Source organism: Gymnodraco acuticeps, unplaced genomic scaffold (assembly GCF_902827175.1).
Source record: "Gymnodraco acuticeps unplaced genomic scaffold, fGymAcu1.1, whole genome shotgun sequence".
In the NCBI taxonomy this organism is placed as follows: Eukaryota; Metazoa; Chordata; class Actinopteri; order Perciformes; family Bathydraconidae; genus Gymnodraco; species Gymnodraco acuticeps.
The window spans coordinates 67,138-84,027 of NW_022989817.1; the positions used below are offsets into that span (position 1 = coordinate 67,138).

The following is a 16,890-nucleotide window of genomic DNA, read 5'->3' on the forward strand; positions in this document are numbered from 1 at the left end:
ACTGCTCTAACCGCTGGAGTTTCACAGCGGCTGTCAGCTGTTTACTCCTGTCATTCAAACAGAACGTGCTGGAGAGGGGGCGGGGCTTATCTTCTCCATGTAAATACTGTGGTGGAAACGACTGTCAAAATTAACCGATTTGACCGTGATTTAATAGTAATACACGTTTCAAAATAATAATAATAATAATAATAATAATGCCGAAGTAACAACATACTGAAAACTGTTAGTAAAACCATGTTTTAATGCTTTACAATTTACATACCTAGATGCACGTGTGTTGTGTTTATGCAGTGCAACTCCCACCCAGTGGGTGGCTATGTAGAGTGATAGAACAGAGCAGGCACGCCCCCGAGAGAAGGAAACATAGCCGGCCATTCACAGACATACCAATTGATTTGAATGTACAGAAACTGAATGGGCTGAACGTGGGCAGGGTTTTGCACTCCAATAAAACCTGTGGCGAAATCATCGACCACATAGCTCATGAGCTGAAGAAAAAAATGGCAAAAGACATTACAGAAAACCAAAGAAAACTCTGTGTTTTGGTCGATGAATCTACCACTATTAGTGGTAAAACGGTGCTTGTTGTGTGTCTACGCTCAGCATTAGCTGATGCTGAGCCCGAAACGTTTTTTTGGGAGCTGATCGAGTTGGATGGAACAACGGCTGATGACATCACAAAGGCGTTAATGGAGTGTCTTGGAAGAGATTTTAACGAGGACTTTTAGGTCAGTGTTTCGTTTCTTTTGCATGTGATGGGGCTTCAGTCATGCTAGGGAAGAGAACAGGCGTTGCTACCCAGTTGTGTAGTAAATTCCCAAGCCTGTTTGTGTGGCACTGCTCCAATCATCGTCTAGAGCTGGCAGTTGGGGATGTGGTCAAGGAGGTCTCAGGGTTCAATCATTTCCAGATCTTTTTTGACAAACTCTATTCCTTGTTCCATGCCTCCCCCAAAAATCAGAGGCAGTTAGCGCAGTGTGCGCAAGCAGTCGGACAGCGTCTCCTGGTGATAGGGCGTGTTTTGTTCATCCGCTGGGTGGCTTCAAGTGAAAGGAGCGTCAGAGCAGTCTGGGAAAACTACCGAGTGCTTCATGATCACTTCACAAATGCTGCAAACGACACGAGCAGGGATTCCAGAGACAGAGCAAAGTACAAGGGCCTGGATGATGTGCTCACATCTGCAACGTTTGTCAGCAATCTGGGACTGATGTACGATGCGCTCACAGAGCTCAGCGACCTCTCTCGGCAACTCTAAAAAAAGAGAGATGACACTGCCTACAGCAGATAGGCTCTTAACTCGAGAAATACGAGTTTTTGAATCCATGGTCACCATGCCTGGCCCACACATGACTACAGTTCATACAGCTCTAGCTGAGAAGTCCTTCAAGGGTGTTGCCCTGCGTGAGAATGGCAGGCTTGTACAGATTCATGCAGGTCAGTTTTTCCGCAGTATGGTAGAGAATCTGAGACACAGAATGACTTCCACAACCTCCTCTCATGTCAGCACAAGAGAAATCCCATTACATGGCCGGGAGGCCCGGGACAATCAGCTAATCCAGGACATGAAAGTTATCCATCCTGGAAGTTGGCCTGAAGAGGAGTTAGACGTACAGTATGGGGACGTAGAGGTGCTACGTTTGTGCGAAGTGCTGAAAGTGGACAGAAGAGAGACTGTTCAGGGCTTTCGCGAATACAAGGAAACCAGGGCATCCCGTACACCTGCTGCCATGGAGCCTCTACTGAAAGCAGTCCGAACCATCGCTGTCTCCACTAGTGAGTGTGAGCGGGCATTCAGCTGCATGAACGATATCCTTACTGCAAAAAGGAATGCTCTCTCTGTCAGCCGACTGTCTAGCCTGGTTTTCATTAAATGTAATGGACCATCACTAGGACAGTTCAATCCGGAACAGTATGTGAGGTCCTGGCTGGCAAAGGGAAGGAGAAGTGCTGATGAAAGAGCCTGTCCAGCTCCAGCCCCTGATACTGATGTCCACAAGGCCTTCTGGAGCCTTTTCTAACAATGTGAAGTATATTGCAAAGCAGCTCACCCAGTGAGAAGACTTTTGGCATAATGTGCCGATTTGTACAGATCCTGGAGATAGAAGGACTTCAGACCAACCAGGGAGTTATCTGATCAGCTTGGTGTTCAATGTAACTCTTTACCATGGCTCAGACTTTGTTACTTGCAGTTACAGTTTCTCATTTTAGATTGTGCAAATTTTGCATTTGTTTTTACATGTTCTTTGTTCATGCTCTTTATCATTTTTCTGAGTTGGAAAGTTAGATTGCATCATAGTTTACTTTATACATATTTGTATTCTTCAGTGGTGAAGTATATTGCAAAGCAGCTCAGCCATGTGAGAAGACTTTTGGCACTTTTTCGTTTTTCGTTTTCTGAGTTGGAAAGTTAGATTGCATTCAAAATGTACAGAAATACTTAATTTTGTTAAAGCTTTTTATAAAAAATGCTTCTGACCAGAGCTTTGTTTCCTTGTCATTAATGTTGAACACCACCAGAGGGGCTCTCACCTGAAAGGTCTCTGCTTCATGTGTCTTCAGCAGAAGATCTAGACTTTGATTGCTATATTTTCAGTTAATATTGACCTTACTGAGCTTTAGCCATATCCGCTGCCTATCATAAAAAATGTTAAGTACAGTGAACCTTTCTAAAATATACAGTAGTAAAGAGACAAACCCACCAGCATTATAGTAGCCAAATTCTTGTTTGTGGGCTGTATATATAAAATTGACTTGAAAAAGTTGCTGATTTTAGAGTACTGGCACCTTTTTCATTCCAATTCAAGCACTGCCTATAGTATACATTGGAATGATTTCAAACCTGTTGTTATTTATCCTAATAATTATAAAGGAGTGCCTTGGAAATATTTGTTTACATAAATTGTGACCAAACCGTTTGAGACCCACTGAGATAACTTAGACTAAAGTGAACTATCTAAACACTCAAGAGTCCTTTACCTCACTGAGCTGTAGTTATCAGCCTCAATCCAACAACAATCCGCGGTACCGATGCGCGACCTCTCTCTCTCTCGCTCTCTCTCTTGCTCGCTCGCCCAGAGGCTCGCTCGCACTTTGGCTGTGAGCTGCGGGCCGCCTGATAAGTCAACATCCCCCACTTTCATCACTTACAGCGCGCATCGTACAGGGCAAATGCAAAATGTTGCCTGCCCGGGATGTAAAGGGTGTTTACTTTATTCAATTATTAATGTAAATGACTTTCATCAAGGGCAGAAAATTAGGCAGAATAAAAAAAATGAATACTAAAAAGTCCCCCAGCGCAGTGCCCCTCCAGATCTGGCGCCCCAGGCGACCGCCTAGTTCGCCTGGGCCAAGGGCCGGCCCTGCGTCACAGATCCACTAAGCAGTCGGTGGGAAAAACCAGAGAAGAGAGAGGCTGTTGTGCTGTTTAGAAGCAGATGTAATCACTGAACGGACAATCTGTTTTGTTATTGACTCTAATCAAGTGCTGGATACTTGAACGACGTGTAATTGTCGGATGGAAACTTCGCCTGGATCTTTTAATGGCACATGATGGCAGTGGGATTCTGTGGTTCTTACCAAGTATTCCCCAGCAAAATCTCACTAGCTGGCGGTATGTCACAGAGCGATACATTCTGTAAAATACAAGATCATAAATGTCAATGGTAATCACTTCAACCTTATTTGCTTATTTATTCTGTAACTTTGCCAGAGTGACCATTACACTTCCCCAAAGTTTCTGAGCTCTACAAATTTGAGAACACAAGTAACTTACTCATTACGTGGCTGATCACCCGCTTGTTGTCTGTCCCTCTTTGAATAATGATGGTAGGCTGTCTGCAACACCCAAACATCCAGACAATTTGATTGGAATCCTGGGTGATCTATTACGCAGGTTATGTTTGCACTATCTCCCTCATATTCATTGAATTCCTCCATTTTGGCCACCATGACATCCTTTTCTTGGCAGCATTGGCACTCTTCAATTGTTTCCATGATTGTACATTTTTCACATGTACACCTAAATGTACAAATAATTGTTGAGAAATAATTGCATTTTTAGGAGGAGACCTACTTCTGTGGTGAGTTCCAAGCCTAGCAGAGTGTGATGCAGTTACCTGAGCCAAGTGTCTATGAATTATAGGGTGCGTCTCACTTCGGTTATTTTTCATTTCCTCGCTCCTCGGGCTCGGTATCACCGGAAGTTGATTTGTCTGCGCCATCTTGAGTAGCGTCCCAGTGGCCTTATTTTTGCCGGAGGATCGAGGAGTGATAACGGAGGAGCGATAATCGAGGAACTATCAGATCATCCTCCAGTGAAATCCTCAGACACTCGCCCCGCCCCCTTACTGTGTATTGGTCACTGATTGGACGATGCAGCGCATGCACTGATCTGGCTGCTGTCAGACGATCAGCTGTGCGGCGTCATCACAAATGGACGTCACTTCACGTGACGCTCCGGAGGAAACGACGTCCCATTGCTCTTAAAACTAATTTCCCTGCTTCTTGTGGTTTCCTTGCGTCTCTCCTTGCTTCCCTGGTGGGAGGGACTAGTCGAAGGGAAACGACGCAAGTGAGGGACGCAAGGAATCCATTTAACCGAAGTGAGATGCACCTCCAGTCAAATGTATATACCAGTCTGTGTTCTGTTGCCTGAGCCAAGTGTGCCTGCTACATTATGATTTATTTACTATTTATTAAGAATCTCTATGAATTAAAGTCAGATGTATACCAGTCTGTGTTCTGTTGCCGCACCGGATCTCCGCCAAATCCAGGATCATCATCCCCATGTTCGCTCCCGTCTGTATCTCTACCGCTACTTGAATACTGTGGCTCAAACTGGTATGGTTCCACCACGTTAGACTCGCCCGCATGATCTGATGTTGTCACTTGTTGGACGCTTTTATCCAAAGCGACTTGCATACATTCAGTACAGTGGGCAATCCCCACAGGAGCAATTTGGGGTGAAGTGTCTCAGGGACACAACGACATGCTGACTGCAGTGGGACTCGAAATGCTACACCCTGATTCTAAGTTCAGCGCACTAAGTTCAGCGCACTAAGTTCAGCGCATTATTCCACTGAGCCACAGATTGCACCACACCGGCATCCTCTTCAATAAAATCCTCCTCTTCTTGAAAGTGCACCGAGTCTATTGATGACTCACTTGCGGCTTTCACACCAGCGCTTTTCTCTTTCTAGCTCCGAGCTAGAGCTTTTCTGGTTCAGCTCCGGTTTCCCTTTTCTGCTCCCGCTCTGTTCACACCGCCCAGAGCTGCCGCTGCTGCGTCATGACGTCACCGTTTATGTGCCTGCTGCATAAAATCCCAACCGCGCGGAAATCCCTCACATCGACAACAACAACAATGGCCGATTGTATTGAAGCGCTGTTCGCTTTGGTTATCCTCTTACGAAACGAAATGGAAGGCATCGGACGACTTTACAAGGGACGACTTTACTTGGAACTTTACAAACATCACACGCAAGCATTTTGTTGTTGTTCAGGAGGTTGATCCCGCCCATGCCCCTGCCCCCGCTTCGACGTAAGAGAGACGTAAGCGACGCCGCCTCTTAGCTCCGAAGCTCTTGCCTCTAGACCGACAATTTTTTGGAGCTGGAAGTGAACCGAATTCCGGAGCTAAGAGGCGGAGCCTCTGCGGTGTGAACAGGAAAAAACAGTACTTTTCAGGCTCCAGCTCCGAGCCGGAGCTGAAAACGCGTTGGTGTGAAAGGGGCATGTGTCACTCGATTCTGTAGAAATATCCGAGCCAGAGTCCGACATCAGCCATATAGTTTGTGTATTATTCAACAGGTGTGTTCTACTCGTGACGTACCGTGACGTCGCTAACCGTCAAAAGCTGTTTTGTTCGGAGCGGTCGTGTAACATCGGAAGCAAGCATGGAAAGTTGTAATAAATCACGATTTATAAATACAGCGGGCATATTGTCATTAATGACAAATTATTTCCCATTAATAATAGTATATGTTTCTATGTATTTGTATTTTGTTGGTCGCACTTATTGTAAGTCGCTTTGGATAAAAGCGTTAGCTAAATGCAATGTAATGTAAAGTATATGTTATCGTAATAAGAACAGTATTGTCCTTCATTTCGTAAGATCAATTCATTTCAAGAAGAGCTTGTCTTACAAATTCTTTGCAAAAGTACATATTTGTTACTCATGCTGTGGATATTGTTGAAAAGAAAATGTAGGGCTACACAGAGTATGTTTTTAGTTGTGAGTTTCTGAAGTTTGTGTCTTCTAAACCTCACAATGTTTTCACTGGTTGTTATAAAGTAAAATAAATATTTGTACCGTAGTTTATCATTACAAACACATGGTGGCAGTAGTTATATTGTTCTGGTGTCATAGAGTAATGAGTGTGAAAGTATAAAAAAATAAGGGTACAAACCACAAAATATTAGCAAAAGTATAAATACAAATACAGATTAATTAAAATACTGAAAAGCTGACCATAGATGTCCAGATTTTCCAAAACGAAATTAAACGGACACATTTGGTCTGTAGATTTCTCCTTAATTAACTAAAAAGTAGTGTGATGCCCCTGTGGGTGCATCAGTAGATAGGGTGTGGCTGTTCTGTCTGTGCTGCATTGGCTCCAGTGATTGCACCGATTGCAGTAACTCAGGGCACCTGGGTCTGGTGCTCTGCAGCTATCTTAAAGCCTCTCTGCTCCTGTCTGCTCTCTCGCTCTGTTTTCCTGCAGGCACCCGGCTCTGATGAGTATAAATGTGTTGAATTGACCAGTGTTGTGAAAATAAACACCTTTACCTACCCGTTGACATGTTGTGTCTCCTTTTTGTTGTGGCCTTTTGAGCCAGGTCGCAACAAATGGGGGCTCGTCCAATGGGTTATTTATTCAAAAAGTTTGTGTAGTGCTCATTGAGCAGCTGATTCATTGTTGTGGTCCAGCTGTGTGCTGGCTCTGCGCTGCTATTTGGGGGACACATCATGTCTTTTGGGTTTCAGGATGCTTTAGTGTGTGACATGGCATCAGGGTTTGTGTGCCAATCAGAAGGTAAGATATTGCTGTTTGTTACGCTTTTGTAAAAGAGATTTTCCCCGCTAGGCTTAAGTGGCGTTTCCCCTTGGGTTCCGTCTGTTTGTTTTTTTCATAGTGTTGTGGCGACGTGGTTGGTGTCAGCTGTTTTCGGACAGCTGTCTCGGGGGCACATCCGCGTGATTTCTTGGTGTTACCTGCGTGCAGGTCGCTCCATAAATCCGCCGGGTTCCAGTGCGTAATTACCCGCCGCAAGCCACATGAAGACTAGGTGAGATTAGGAAGATTTTCGTAAGGCAGTTAGGGGGGAATTCTCTGTTGGGTTTTGTCTTTTCGCCCAGGCGTGTTGACAGTTGAGTACTTTGCTTTCTGATTGGGTATAGGCAATATATTATGGCTTCTTTGCCAGCGTTTGTGGATGCGCCCTCAGTATCTTTCTTGGATGGTTGCCAGAAGGCGCAGTTGATCGAAATAGCAGAGCAATATGACAAAGAAAAGAAAAGAAAAGATGGAAAGATGACATTAAAGCTGTCATCGTGTCATCTTTGTTTGAGCGGGGAGTGTTACAGAAGAGTGAGTCTGGTGTGGCAGGGGTCGGGCCAGTAGTGGTTCAGACAGCTGGTTTGACATTCGAACAGCAAAAGGAGCTTTTGGCCATGCAGTTTAATCAGGAGAGATTGCAGTTGGAGATGAAATTGGAGCAGGAGAGATTGCAGTTGGAGTTGAAGTTGGAGCAGGAGAAGTTGCAGTTGGAGATGAGGGGTCAGCAGCAGGAGGTAGAGAAGCGTTTAGAGGTGGAGAAGGTGCTGGAGGTGGAAAAGATTAAATGTGAGGTGGAACATGCTAGATTACGGCTGATGGGAGAGGGCAAGTTTTCTCCAGGGGAGGATGGTGGTGCTAGGTTAGCATCAGGCAGTGGCGATATAATTTCTTACTTGCGATTAGTGCCAAAGTTCAATGAGCGTGACCCGGACATTTTTTTCACTCTATTTGAACACATAGCAGAGGCAAGAAACTGGTCAGATTCGGACAGAGTGCTGTTACTTCAGTGTGTACTCACTGGGCGAGCACAGGAAGCCTATTCAGCTATTTGTGGCGAAAATACTTTGGACTATGATAGAGTAAAATCAGCGGTGTTGAAATCTTACGAACTGGTTCCTGAAGCGTATCGTCAAAGGTTCAGAAGTGGGGTCAAGGGAGATAAGCAGACACATGTGGAGTTTATCCGTGATTTAACTTCTCATTTTCAGCGGTGGTGCGCGGCAGCAAAGGTTGCAAGTTTTGACGGTCTTTGTGAGCTCATTGTCTTGGAACAATTTAAAAACATTCTCCCTCAGCGTGTGGCCACATATGTGAATGAACAGAAACCTCCCACCGCGTTTGGAGCTGCTGAATTAGCGGACGATTTTGTGTTGACACATAAGGGCAGTTTTGCGGAGAAATATTCTAGGGGTGATTGGAAACGTGGAGAAGACAATGGAGATGCCCGTGCAAAGTTTTCACCAGGCTCCTCCCGTAGATTTGCAGGTACAGGGCGACCCGAGGGGGCCAAAGTGGACCAATGTCACTATTGCAAAGGTGGGGGTCATTGGAAGGAGCAGTGTCCATTGCTGGAAACGAAGGGGAAGCCTCGTTTGTCACCACATGCTCCAGCCATGTGTTGTTCTGCCGTGTTGGTTAAAAAGCCACAGGGTGTAGGATCGGCATGGTGCCTGATAAGAAGCTGGTTTGTGCCGACTTGGATGTGGGTTCTGTTTTTGGGCCGTTCATAACGGAAGCCGTTGTGTCAATAGTTGGTAGTGACAAGTATGTTCCGATTAAGGTGTTGCGTGACACAGCAGCTAGATACTCATTTATTGTTGAGTCAGTGTTGCCTTTTTCGTCAGAGACAGAGACGGGGGATTTTGTGCTGATGAGGGGAATGGAGATGGGCTTGATTCCTGTGCGACGTCATACAGTAGTGCTGGATTGTGAGCTGGTACGGGGAGTTGTGTCTATCGGCGTGCGTCCCGCATTGCCACTTGATGGGGTACAGATGATTTTGGGCAACGATCTTGCTGGTTGTGTGGTGTGGGCAGGTGTGCCACCGCCTGTGGTGGTTTCCAGACCGTTGGCATCTGTAGAGCCAGATAAGAGTGGTTTGCAATTTCCAAGTGTGTCTCCTTTTTATACTATTACGCGTGTGCAGAGCCGTAGGATGTCTACTGACCTACCTGTTTCGGAGTCTGGAAAAAGTGGCCCAACACGGTCCTTTGACTTTCAGATCGAGACAAAGGTGAAGGAGAAGAAAGAGAGGAAACGCCGCAAAGCGAAGAAGAGGAGGCCGAAGGAGGTCAGCGCGCCCAAGAGGCCGATGAGCGCCTACATGCTGTGGCTCAACGCCAGCCAACCCAAGGAGGAGTGGGACATAAAGGCAGTGGAATCGAAGAAGCAGTACGAAATCGCAAGGCAAGAGCTCGAAGACAGAGGCGGAGGAGGAGCGTCCTCCAGTCCTAAGATGGAAAGTAAAAAGCTGGAGTTAAGAAGAAGGATGTTGGGTTGTCGTGGACCCCTTTGGGGCCCCGTCTTAAGGGGGGGGCTGTGATGCCCCTGTGGGTGCATCAGTAGATAGGGTGTGGCTGTTCTGTCTGTGCTGCATTGGCTCCAGTGATTGCACCGATTGCAGTAACTCAGGGCACCTGGGTCTGGTGCTCTGCAGCTATCTTAAAGCCTCTCTGCTCCTGTCTGCGCTCTCGCTCTGTTTTCCTGCAGGCACCCGGCTCTGATGAGTATAAATGTGTTGAATTGACCAGTGTTGTGAAAATAAACACCTTTACCTACCCGTTGACATGTTGTGTCTCCTTTTTGTTGTGGCCTTTTGAGCCAGGTCGCAACAAGTAGTATTGGAGAATATCTCATCACTTATTTAAATATTTACTTATCTTCTCTTTACATATTGGGGAAAATATAAACACAATTTATCGAAATCTCTACAAAGTCCTCCCCTGCAGTACATGCATACAGTTTTAAATAAATATACACATGGCTAAATGTGCTACAACCTGCTTAACGAGGTGAAGTGGAAACAAACAATTATGACAATGAGACTTATTTCTTTGTTTCTCTCCTCAGGGAAAGCCCCCCACAAAAAAAGCCACGGTGCTGAACAAAGTGAACAAAGCCCCAGCACAGGAGGGTGAGCACACACACACACACACACACACACTCACTCACTCACTCACTCACTCACTCACTCACTCACTCACTCAGAAACACACACACACACACACTCACTCACTCACACAGAAACACACACACACTCACTCACTCAGAAACACACACACACACACACACACACACACACTCACTCACTCACTCAGAAACACACACACACACACACACAGAAACACACACTCACTCACACACACACACACTCATAAACACACACAAACACACACTCACTCACTCAGAAACACACACACACACACACACACTCACACACACACACACACACACACTCATAAACACACACAAACATACACTCACTCACTCAGAAACACACACACACACACACACTCATACAGACACATACAGAAACACACACACACTCATACAGAAACACACACACACACACACACACACACACACACACACACACACACACACACACACACACTCATATAGAAACAGACAGACACACACACACACACACTCATACAGACACACACAGAAACACACACACACTCATACAGACACACACACACACGGACACACAGAAACAAACACACACACACACACAGAAACACACGCACAGGCTCACACAGAAACACAGACACACTCACACATAGACACACAGAAACACACACACTCATACAGAAACACACACACTCACACAGACACACACACACTGACACACAGAAACAAACACACACACACACACACACACACACACACACACACACACAGAAACACACGCACAGGCTCACACAGAAACACAGACACACACACACATAGACACACACACACACACACACACACACACACACACACACACACACACACACACACACACACACACACACAGAAACACACGCACAGGCTCACACAGAAACACAGACACACTCACACATAGACACACAGAAACACACACACACAGAAACACACACACAGTAAATGACTTAATTACAGTGTAAAATCAGAGGTAAATCAGTTATTTTAAGTATTGTTTCTAACTTTGTGACTGATTTCCCTGCAAAGACCAGAAGCTGCATACAGTACATGTGCACGAATATCTCATGAAATCTTTTTTTGAATCCTCGTTTGTTCCCACTCTGCAGCATCTCCTGCAGGTTTTGAATGGGGAGCCTACCTGGAGAAGGAGACGGCTCTCGCTGCTGCCGTTTCCTGCTTCAGACACGTGAGTCTGAGAAGAGTCACTAGAAACTCTGATTTCACTCACAGATCAAATGCAATATATAAATCTACTCTTGCATACACACAGCCTTTTTACCCAAGCATATACACCCTTGTTGTATATTTAACGAAAAACAATACTTTTCAAAATAATCAGGTAAACACTAGAAGTTACGGTGCTGACAATAACGCTCTAAATTCCTGTGAAATATATACGATGCGTCAGTATTTTTATGAATGGCTGTTAGAAATAGAAATAGGTGTGGTTTAGGCAGGCAGTAGGAGGCACATATTATATATAACTATTGTGGTTTTTTAGGGTGACTTTGAAACATCTGTCCAGTGACTGAAGATACAAAATAGCATCTAACTCTGGTTTATACAGCAATGTTTATTAATATGCTCTGTTAAATAAACAAATGAATAAATAGGAACACATAATGCAACAGGTGAGGTGAGGCACAAAGTCACACGCTTGCTAGTCATTAGATATTCAGGATTTAAGAATATAAGAGATAAGATACTTTATTGATCCCAATTTGGGAAATGTTTCACACACACGCACAGAAACACACGCACTCACACACACACACAAAATATACATGTTGAATTACAAATGTACAGTAACAAAATATAAAGCAAGTTATTATACATAAGTATGTGAGGCATACAATATTAAATATTACATTGAAATATTTTCCACAAGCCTGGTTTAGCATTGCAGTCTAACAGAAATGAGTGAAGCTAACCTCCCCCCCCTTTAGGCTCCCCTGTGTGCTCAGTGGGACGACATCTCTCTGGGGATGAAGGTGGAGGTCCTGAACACAAACGCTGTCCTGCCCAGTAAAGTCTACTGGATCGCTTCTGTCATCCAGATCGCAGGTGAGGACATGATTATGAATTGAAGTCTATCCTTCTTACTCGTAATCGATGTTAACGCTTCTCTGTGGAGCTATAATCAAAAGAAATGGCCTCATATCAACCCAAATAATAGGTTTAAATTGATCAGGCATGTTTGGAAATACAGTAGCGTGAATATTAACTTTTGTATTCAACCTCAGGGTTTCCCACACATAGACTATACCTGGGCGGGCCGCCCAGGTATATTAACGGCCGCCCAAGTATATTTCGCGACCCATTTAGTTTTTTTTTTTTTTTTTATAAATCTTTTTTTTAATGTTTTTTTTTTTTAATTCGTCCGTGACCACGACGCCATCTGCGATCGATTAACTTGTAGACAATGATCCCTCGCTCCCTTGCTCTGATCTCGCCTCCCTCTGGCCTGTTAAGTGGCCTGCCTCACACAGGGTGACTGGCTGTCCACATGATGTGGCCTGCCGACATGGCCACTGTCATACAGATCATAAATCAAAGCCCTTGATTGGTCTCTGTGTGTCATTCAAGCTCAGGATAACCTCAGCTCAGGTGAGGTAAAGCACTCTCTGAGTGTTTAGATAGTTAACTTAGTCTAAGTTCTCAGTGGGTCTCAAACGGTGTGGTCACCATTTATGTAAACACATATTTCCATTTGAGAGGGTAGTGATTGGTCTAATGCAGGGGTGGCCAACCAGTCAGAGGTTAAGAGCCACATTTTTTCTATGTTTCTGCAAAGAGCCACATCAAACACACAGTCACTGATAACGCTTGTTTCAGTTTTTTGTTTTCTGGAGACAAGATTTCAACCACGTCACTGATGCATCTTTGTGGCATTGGGATATATATTTTTTAAATCCTCTGGAGCAGAGAGAGGAGCTGTGGATTATTGTTATTGATTAATGCATCAGTGTTTCTTAGGGTCAAAAACACTAAACTCACAACTTAAAATGAAAGCGTTTAGTTTATTTAATAAAAGAGCACATGTTCAATGTGAAAAGTGACAGTAGTTATAGATTATTTGCAATTTGGTGCTATATATATATTTAAAAAATATATATTATATATATTTTTGAAACACCTTGAATTTCAGGGGCGGGCGCGGGGCTCCGTTGGCGGGGCGCAGCGCCCCTCCAACACAATGGTAGGGGAAACACTGGATAGTGTTTAATCAACGATAGGTTTTCCCCCCCTCAAAGGTGATTGGTTCACTGCATCGCAGGTATTATTGTGATTGGCTCTTGGGTCACATCAAAATTAGACGCGCTGTCATCCTCTCACACTGACACCTGACACCACACATACACACGTAGGGAGAGCCGGGACGAAAGTAACACGGGACGAAAGTAACACGGGACGAAAGTAACGGAGCGATTTTATCCGAGCCCAAACCACTTTGACCGGCCAAATTACGTCAGAATTATCAGCATTCAATACTTAACAGACCTACTAAATATCAGGTTTAACTGTCAGGAGTAGCTAGTGTTGTCACGGTACCAACATTTTGGTTTCGATACCAAGTCAAGAATTGCGATTCCGATTATTTTTCGATATTTTCTTTAAAAAAGGGAAACAGTCTTAAATGTAATTATTGTGCTTTATTTCACACCAGAACCAGAACACAAACTTTTAAACAATGAGAACAATAAATAAAATAAATGACAAGAATTCGTATTAAATAAAATTAATACGTCTCACAGACAGGCCTCGTGGTGTCCGTAGGCTTGCCCTCACTGTCAGAGATATCGCTCAAATACTTCCAAATTTCGCTTCTGGCGTCTTTTTTGTCAACAAGCCGAGGCGCAGCGGCAGTTGCACTCCCACTTGCAGCCATGCTTCTCGTTTTCTCACATGCTCTGGCTGCTAGCGCGTGCACGAGAGAGGGGAGGCACTTAGAGCGTGCTTGAGAGGGGAGGGACTTAGAGCGTGCTTGAGAGGGGAGGGACTTAGAGCGTGCTTGAGAGGGAGGGACTGCAGGCAAGGCTGCAGTGCAGGGAGTGGAAGCAGAGCGCTGAACACACACGGCTCTTATTAAAACGGCGCTTTCTCACCGGAGTACTTTTCCCCGTCATTCTTAAAGTACCGATACTAATGAAACGGCGGAATCGTAACGTTTTTAACGGCAGGGTATCGCGGTACCTTTCAAGTATCGGTACACCGTGCAACACTAGTCAGGAGTCAATGTCTCCCCCAAACTCACACATATACAATTCGATATGAACTGAAGAGCCGCATGAAACTAGGCAAAGAGCCGCATGCGGCTCGAGAGCCGCGGGTTGGCCACCCCTGGTCTAATGGATAGTGAGGTGGGCTGAAGATCGGAAGGCTGTGAGTTCAAATCCCGCCAGGAACACCACCACTAGTGTGCCCTTGAGTAAGGCACTTAGCCCTTAGTTACTCCAGGGAGAATGTCCCTGTAATCGGTCATTATAAGTCGCTTTGGATAAAAGCGTCAGCTAAATGAAATGTAATGTGATTAGTAAAATATGCATGAATAAATAAATAAAAAGTTAACTAGGTGAAAAAAGGTTAGATACACTTTTAAAACTTGTTGAGAGAAAACTAGTCTTTGCTGCTGCCTCAAAGATGAGGGGGGGAGAGGAGGGAGAGGGGGGAGACAGGAGAGGCTGATTCAGGAGCACAGACACACTCACAACTATAAATGAACCAAAAATAAATTAACAAGTTTCAGTGTTTTTTTCATATTGGAAATGGTATGTTATTGGTTATGGCCTTGATTTTATGATTATTGAAATGTATACAGTTCTGTTTCATATAGGTGTTTCCATAGATCTAGTCTCTTTATTTTCCCCTCAAAATGCACCAGATTGATGCATTTAACTCCAAAATAAAAAATAAAATCTTACTGGGGGGGCATGCCCCTGGACCCCCCTAGAGGATTTGAGGTCGACCCCCACTAAAAATCACATGGATAGGTTCCTAAATACATTAATAAATACATTTATTTTTTTAAATAGTAGCCCATTTCCATATGTTCATGTGTGGGTAGTAGATTTAAACTATAGGGCTATCATTATGGACCCTGCCTGTACCTGTACCTGTTCGCTCTGCCATCGCGTGAAGGGTCTGCTAACAAGCGACCAACAGAAAGGTTAATGTTGTTGCACGTCACCTCAACCCCCCCCCGCTACCACCACCCCCCAAAGTATATTTCAGATCTGTGGGAAACACTGGCAGTTAATGGACCAGCACCAGAGGCATTCCCATACACACAGGCGTTGGAGCTGTTCTTCATGAAATCCCAGAAGGATGAAGTGCTCTGACAAACAGTGCCATCTTTGCGCAAAATGATTATACCGGAATAAAAAGTCAATAAATAATGTTGTTAAAACTTTTTTTTTTTTTTCGCGCACCCCCCCCCCCCCCCCCCCCCCCCCCCCTCCTTGCCACCACCCGCCCAAGTATATTTCATATCTGTGGGAAACACTGAGAGTCTTCTTGCAACTGTTTGATGTCTCTTTGTAGTCGTCTTATTTATTTTGGTAGTCATTTTGTGTCTCTTTCTGGTAAGTCTCCTGCACCTCTTTGCACTTGTTTTGGTCACTTTGGGTGTTTGTCTTTATTTTTGGTAATTGAATTTAAATAAATGCTGGAAGGAGTTCCTCATTGACATCAGGAGAGCAGGAACTCTACAGATATTCAATCGCAAACTGAAAACCAATTTAATTTAGCTTGTACCTTGGCCATTAAATCAAAAATAAATTTAAAAAGGAGGGACACTTAAAGGTGGGGTAGGTAATTCACTTCAGAAACACTTTTTGTTATATTCCATGGAATGCTCTTAACATCCCGATAGCAATGAATATATGAAATGCTTTGACAATAAATACATAAAATATTTCCTCTGTGGAAGCCGTGGCGCTGTAAAAGCACGACCAATCATCTGAGCCGGCTAAAGTAACTGGATGGCCTACCTGCCTGTCAGCCTTCCATCTGTGCACAAATTTATCTGTGCACACCCCCCCCCCCCCCCCCCCCCCTCCTTGCCACCACCCGCCCAAGTATATTTCATATCTGTGGGAAACACTGAACCTGTATTAGAACCAGGAGTGACCAAGACTGCAGCGCAAGAGAAGTTTAGACACCCATACGGATTAAAGCAAAACAGAAGGAATTAAAACAAAAGCATGCACATTTTAGATATTAAAACAACAGCAGTGGGAGGCTGTGGCGCAGTGGACTAGTGTGTTGGTGTTCGGATCATGGGAGCACAGGTTCAAACCCCACTGCAGTCAGCATGTCGTTGTGTCCCTGAGACACTTCACCCCAAATTGCTCCTGTGGGGATTGCCCACAGTATTGAGTATGTAAGTCGCTTTGGATAAAAGCGTAACGTGTAATGCAGTGAGAAAATGTAATTGACTCTCCTCTCGTCTGCAGGATATAAAGCACTGTTGAGGTACGAAGGCTTTGAGGAAGACAGCAGCCATGATTTTTGGTGCAGCCTGGTTTCTGCAGAGCTGAACCCGATCGGATGGTGCGCCATGACGAGCAAACTGCTGGTGCCCCCACAAGGTGAGGACTCACACAATAAGACAGTTAATATGACTTCATAATGTCTTTTTTATTTATATTTATCTAACTCT

General features: G+C 44.5%; 1 protein-coding gene across 3 annotated transcripts in view; it reads left to right on the top strand.

The window, feature by feature from the left end:
* The window catches only part of l3mbtl2 (L3MBTL histone methyl-lysine binding protein 2), a 47,840-nt gene that overhangs the window by 10,441 nt on the left and 20,509 nt on the right, over window positions 1–16,890 (top strand). For all 3 annotated transcript variants that reach the window (XM_034232523.1, XM_034232536.1, XM_034232529.1), the window contains 4 exons: window positions 10,131–10,194; window positions 11,336–11,415; window positions 12,176–12,293; window positions 16,685–16,819. In XM_034232523.1, the coding sequence (XP_034088414.1) occupies window positions 10,131–10,194; window positions 11,336–11,415; window positions 12,176–12,293; window positions 16,685–16,819 (397 nt within the window). The remainder of the gene's footprint in view (window positions 1–10,130; window positions 10,195–11,335; window positions 11,416–12,175; window positions 12,294–16,684; window positions 16,820–16,890) is intronic.